At 34.4% G+C, this 6,094-nt stretch overlaps 1 protein-coding gene across 1 annotated transcript; it reads left to right on the forward strand.

Moving 5' to 3' along the window:
- The first annotated feature begins 922 nt into the window (after window positions 1–922).
- LOC136827926 (rhodopsin-like) lies at window positions 923–3,194 on the forward strand. The gene is made up of 2 exons (XM_067085385.1): window positions 923–1,057; window positions 1,897–3,194. The coding sequence occupies exon 2, from the start codon at window positions 1,897–1,899 to the stop codon at window positions 3,019–3,021; it is 1,125 nt and encodes a 374-aa protein (XP_066941486.1). The 5' UTR covers window positions 923–1,057; the 3' UTR covers window positions 3,022–3,194.
- Window positions 3,195–6,094: the final 2,900 nt, after the last annotated feature.

A 6,094-nucleotide genomic window follows, 5' to 3' on the forward strand; every position in this document is an offset into this window, starting at 1 on the left:
GTTGAGAAGTGTTATTTCATTATCAAGAGCGAATTGCGCATCAGTCACAGTTTGAAAAGTAATATGTGGTCGTTTAGTTTGTTAAGGGCATTATCGTAGTATATAGTTAAATTAGCAAATTTAAAAGCGCAATTCCGTCTAAAATCTCATTCGAGATTTATGTCTGTTTTGTGTGTGAAGGGCAGTAAACTCCGGGAACAAAATGGTATTAACCTGATAGAGCCAGATTACAACAGTAAAGATTTTGTTTTTTAAGAAGTTCCTGAGTTGAAGGCTTAATTTATTTCTAAATATTATTAGTGTCGTCAGTAGTGATTAATGGTGCATCTGGGATTAAAAAGGTATTATTAGCAAGAAGAATATGACCAGTAGTTTAGTCTGTGATTGGGCATTTGGGGAGTTACTTAATTTTTTTTTCTTATTTCTCAAGTGTGACGAAGATAGTACTGAAACAGTTCATCTATATTTATATATATATATATATATATATATATATATATATATATATATATATATATATGTATGTGTGTGTGTGTGTGTGTGTGTGTGTATAAATTATATATATATATATATATATATATATATATATATATATATAGAGAGAGAGAGAGAGAGAGAGAGAGAGAGAGAGAGAGAGAGAGACAGACAGACAGACAGACAGACAGACAGACAGAGAGTAATGAACTCGCAAAATCAGATGAAACATATTGTCATTTTCAGTGTTCCGTCTTTTAAACTGTCGAAATTGTTCAAGGCCTATGTCCTGAACAGAATCAGAAAAAGGAAATGGATAAGAATAAGCTTAAGAAGAATGAGAATAATATAAGCTCTAATGTAATAGGGTGTCGTCATCCACAACTTTCAAATGGTTCGTTAAACAGTTAGATAAGAGATTTTCCTGCACGAGCGGCGAACGCTTAGCTCACTGAGCTATGAATGAAGTATAAAAGAGCTTCGCTTCTCGCCATTGTCGTTCATAGCACCTAGGACGGAATCCCGGGCTTCTGCTCCAGGCCGCTGTTGAATAGTTACGAACCATCCGAAGTATCTCGACAAGGCAAGTATTTGGCGTATTATTAAGGTTTTATTAAAAACTCTATTACCATGGAGCAAAATCGACAATCATACGTCAGCCATGTCAGTGTTACAACATCTTTATATCGCATATGTCCGTAATACAGCACACAATATTTAAATGAAATTATGACTTGGATCTTAAGGTTTCTGCATTACAAAATATAAAAAATAGCTCCTGTATCAAATGAGTTAACAGTTTTTTTACTTTTATTTCTGATTTTTGTAACGTTGTGCTAGGCATGGATTTTTTCTCGTCAGCAGCGACTATGATTGTTGTTAAAAAGAATATTTTTTGTTAGTTTCTTATGCTGGATCTCTCGTATAACGCATATCCACTATTAACTTAGTTCACCTCCCCGGCTCAGTCACTCGGTGCTTCTCAACTATAATTGCTTGTTTAATTGGCATAACATCAAAAAGAGATACGTCTTTTTGCAACGTCTTTGTTATCCATAGAATAACTGATCGTCTTTGTTATCCATAGACTAATTAATTATCTTTTATCCATAGGCTACTTTTCTGTCTTTATCCTTAGACTAATGTGTCGTCTTTGTTATCCGTAGAGTAAATGGTCGTCTGTTATCCAAAGACTAAATGATCGTAGAAATTTAATTTCTTTTTTTTTTTTTTTTTTGTAACATAAACTAACTGATGTGAAACCTATTTATATTTTACTGTCTTGTCTTCTCATTATAAATGTAAATGATAGTTCTTATGGTTTTAAAGTAGCTGTTGATGTTGTGTTATCGATACATCATCATATAAAACGATTATTATAAGCAATCATCGCATATATTTCCATTTTTTCCTTTGTTGCAGATGGGTTACTGGGACGATCCATCCAATATGGTTGGAAGCAACCATGAATCTACGAATCCATACGGTAACTATACCGTGGTCGACAGGGTTCCTCGAGAGCTTTTGAGTTATGTTGATGATCACTGGTACCAGTATCCTCCCATGAACCCTCTCTGGTATAGTCTGGTTGGCGTATGGATGTTTGTAATGGGTACTCTTGCAGTCTCTGGTAACTTCGTCGTCATCTGGGTCTTCATGAACACCAAATCTCTGAGAACACCTTCAAATTTGTATGTGGTGAGTCTGGCTGTCTCTGACTTTTTCATGATGGCATGCATGTGTCCACCAATTTTGATAAACTGTTACAACCAGATGTGGTCATTCAGTGGTCTATTCTGCCAAGTCTACGCTGCTATAGGTTCAATTTGTGGAACCGCCTCCATCTGGGCCATGGTATTCATTACTTTGGATCGTTACAACGTTATTGTGAAGGGAATTGGAGCAACACCTTTGACTACCAATCGAGCTTTGTTGAACGTTCTTTTCATCTGGGCTCAGACTGTCTTCTGGTGTGTTCTTCCATTCTTCGGATACTGCAGATATGTTCCTGAAGGTAACATGACTGCCTGTGGTACCGACTACCTCACTGATGATATTTGGTACCACATTTACCTCTGGCTCTACACTATTGATTGTTACCTCCTCCCTCTGGCCATGATCATTTACTGCTATGCATTCATCCTGAAGGCTGTTGCCACTCACGAGAAACAGATGCGTGAACAGGCCAAGAAGATGGGAGTCAAGTCTCTGAGAAATGACCCAGAGGCCAAAAAGACATCCAACGAATGTCGCCTCGCTAAGGTTGCTCTCACAACAGTCTCCCTTTGGTTCATTGCATGGACCCCCTATTGCATTATCAATATTGCTGGCATGCACTACAAGTCTATTGTTACTCCTCTCTTCTCCATCTGGGGTTCTGTGTTCGCCAAGGCCAATGCTGTCTACAACCCTATTGTTTATGCCATCAGCCACCCCAAGTACCGTGCTGCTATGGAGAAGAAACTACCCTGCCTAGCTTGTACAACCGAAAGGGATGAGGAATCAACGACTGTTTCTGAGACCACTTCAACCAATGAAAAGTGCTAAGCGCATTATGATGACCAGTTGACGGCCATTGCGAATCGTAATTGGGTGACGATCTAATTACGAAGCGCAACTGGGTGATGACCGAAATGCAAAGCGCATGTACGTGTTGATCGATTCGAGATACTTCTCCGACATTGTTCGAAACAGTGATTTTAATAAATTACCTGCATCGATGATCTTTTTAACAACCCTCTTTTACTATAACAACCCTATCCATCATTATATATATATATATATATATATATATATATATATATATATATATATATATATATATATATATATATATATATATATATATATATATATATATATATATATATATATATATATATATATATATATATTATATATATATATATGTATGTGTGTGTATGTATGTGTGTGTGTGCATGTGAATACACAAAGTTGAAATTAATGTAGAATTGATCAACTGAGATGTACTGTATACTTACAATATTTAGGCAAAGAAAAAAGTAATGGTAATGGAGCGAAACAAAATTATAGAAAATAGAAATCTAGGTTAAAAATGAAAGGATACAGAAGTTGGAAATGTAGAATGATGAAATAAAAGTAACAATAGTTCAATACCAAATACCATTAAGCAACTCATAATTAAAACATAGTTTCATTGTTTTATTGATTAGAAGAACTGCCCACAGGCAGACTTGTCACAAAAACAAAGGCCCTTCTAAATCATGTTAAGGTACAATGAAATTTATCCGCTTAAAATGTAGTTATTCAATTATGTTTTTGTTCTTACCGACCAGTTATCAACAAAAAATCTATATCAGAATGAATTCTATAAAGTGGCGTTGCACCACTTTATTATTCATGAAATGCTGACACACTAGAATTGCATAAGAATTATAGTGACTTTAAGCAGCAGATTTTCCGTTGAATTTATACACACATATATAATATTATGTGTGTGTATACAATGATGTTAGAATCTGCTGAAGCATAACGGAATTAAAATATTCCTGAAAATGCAGTTTATTTGGCTGAGAATAGTGTTAATAATAATGACGAGTTAAGAGCAAGACGGAAATCAACAGCATTGAATCTGGTAATCTCAGTTGGTATGAGTACGAATATTATTTTATTATTATTATTATTATTATTATTATTATTATTATTATTATTATTATTATTATTATTATTATTAAAATAGTTTAACCAGACCACTGAGCTGATTAACGGCTCTCATAGTGCTGGCCCGAAGGAACAAAATATCTGATACTGAACAACAAGGCGCAAAGAAACTTCTGGTGACCTTAAGAAAAAGGAAAATTCAAGTAAACACTCGCAAGAAGACCAGAATATTAGTATTGTCATTGTAATTAAAAAGGAAATTTTTATTAATTTGCTGATCGTTTTTATTGAATCTAGTTTGTGTTTGGATGATTAATGGTTTGATTAAAAGTATTCCTTTATATTTCTGTGCGTATTTCAAAGAGTAATTTCTTTTATAACTAAATTCTATGACTTTAGGTTATTTTGGAGTGACATTTTCGTAAGAGAATACTATGTTGCTGTATTCTAGAAATTTTGCTTCTGTTTCTTATTCAGTTATGTAGGTTCCCATTACCTACAGCACCAGTTATATAGCTGTTCTTCACTGATTTATCTATAGATAAATCAGTGAAGAAAACACAGATCCAAAACTAAACTTTGAAAGGGAACTCTAAGAACTTATCATGGCTTATTCGCATGTTTACTGTATATTTATGTCATGATGAGCACTGTTGTGTACTTGGCAAATGTCTCTGCTACCTTTAAATCTTCTCCTTCCCTTTTCCGTGAGGTATATTTGTCGTGTTTGCGGATGACCTACTGCGTCTCGATTTTGTTCTGTGGAGATAAATCAGTAATCCTTCAATTCCCATTATGGTAACTCTTTTATTTGTCAAACTTTGTCATTCTTCTAATTTCATTTTCTTTTATCATTTTCTCCCTATCTTATTTGCCTTTTAACTTCTTATTTCTTACTTTGTTTATCTGCCCTACTGTCTTTTGACTAACAAAAGAAACAGATATTATAACAAACTGCCAGAATACTTCATATTGAAACACAAGCCACAGTACACTAATTTGTTCTGGCCATGGTACAAGCTTAGGTATAGCAGGTCTTTGAAGTTTTTATAAAAACTGTAGTTCATGTTCTGAATTTGAAACCAAAAGATGCACTGAGTGCGTGAATTTTACGAATGATTTTAGCATTCCATTTAAAGAGAAAAGATAGCCTAATTTTGCTTGTCCATTAAAGTCTTTAACAACTGCCTTATATCCGTTTCCTTACATCTCCTGCTCTTTACTACAAGAGCTTTCTTTAGCTTGCTTTTCTCACCAAAGTCATTGTGTGATTCCTGCGGTCTGCTTTTGAGCTTTGTGGGATTCTTACTTCATCAAAGACCAATAAGTAATCTAATGCAGTGTATAATCAGCAATAATTTCTTACGTTCCAAAGTGCTTATAATTCTTGTACTTACCTTCCACTTGGAAACATAAACGTTTCCAGTTCGTCCCAAACTGCCTTTTAGATTAAGTTCCAGCTGTTGTGACATATTTTTCTGAAATTTCTGACACGTTCTTTAATGTTCTCTTTATGAACTTCCTAGAATAACATTTTTTTCTTGCATATGTTATTGTACAGCCATCTGCATGACCATAAACTAATTTCTTATTGTTTTAATCTTCATATCTTGAAATTCACAAAGTTGCATTATATATCATATTTTTAAACAACACACAATTTAATATCATCCATTTTGAATGTTTCAAGCTTGGGCTCTAGTTTTTCCTGTTCTCTACCTCCTTCTTATCAGTGACCAATAATCCTATGCTTCCCCTCCCTATAATCTTTCCAGTGATGTCAACAGTCCATCTATCGCCACCCTGCAACCAGTAGTCATGTTCTATGTGATACTTCAATAATGCAGTATTCTTTTTAAAATTTCATTTTTGATATTCCGGAAATATCTGAATGGGACACCACCCCTAAAGGTATTTCCACCCAGTTCTTTTTAGGTGAGAAATGTAATTAATCCTCTCTCTTCTACCAAATCTGTGA

This window comes from Macrobrachium rosenbergii, chromosome 42 (assembly GCF_040412425.1).
Source record: "Macrobrachium rosenbergii isolate ZJJX-2024 chromosome 42, ASM4041242v1, whole genome shotgun sequence".
Classification (NCBI taxonomy): Eukaryota; Metazoa; Arthropoda; class Malacostraca; order Decapoda; family Palaemonidae; genus Macrobrachium; species Macrobrachium rosenbergii.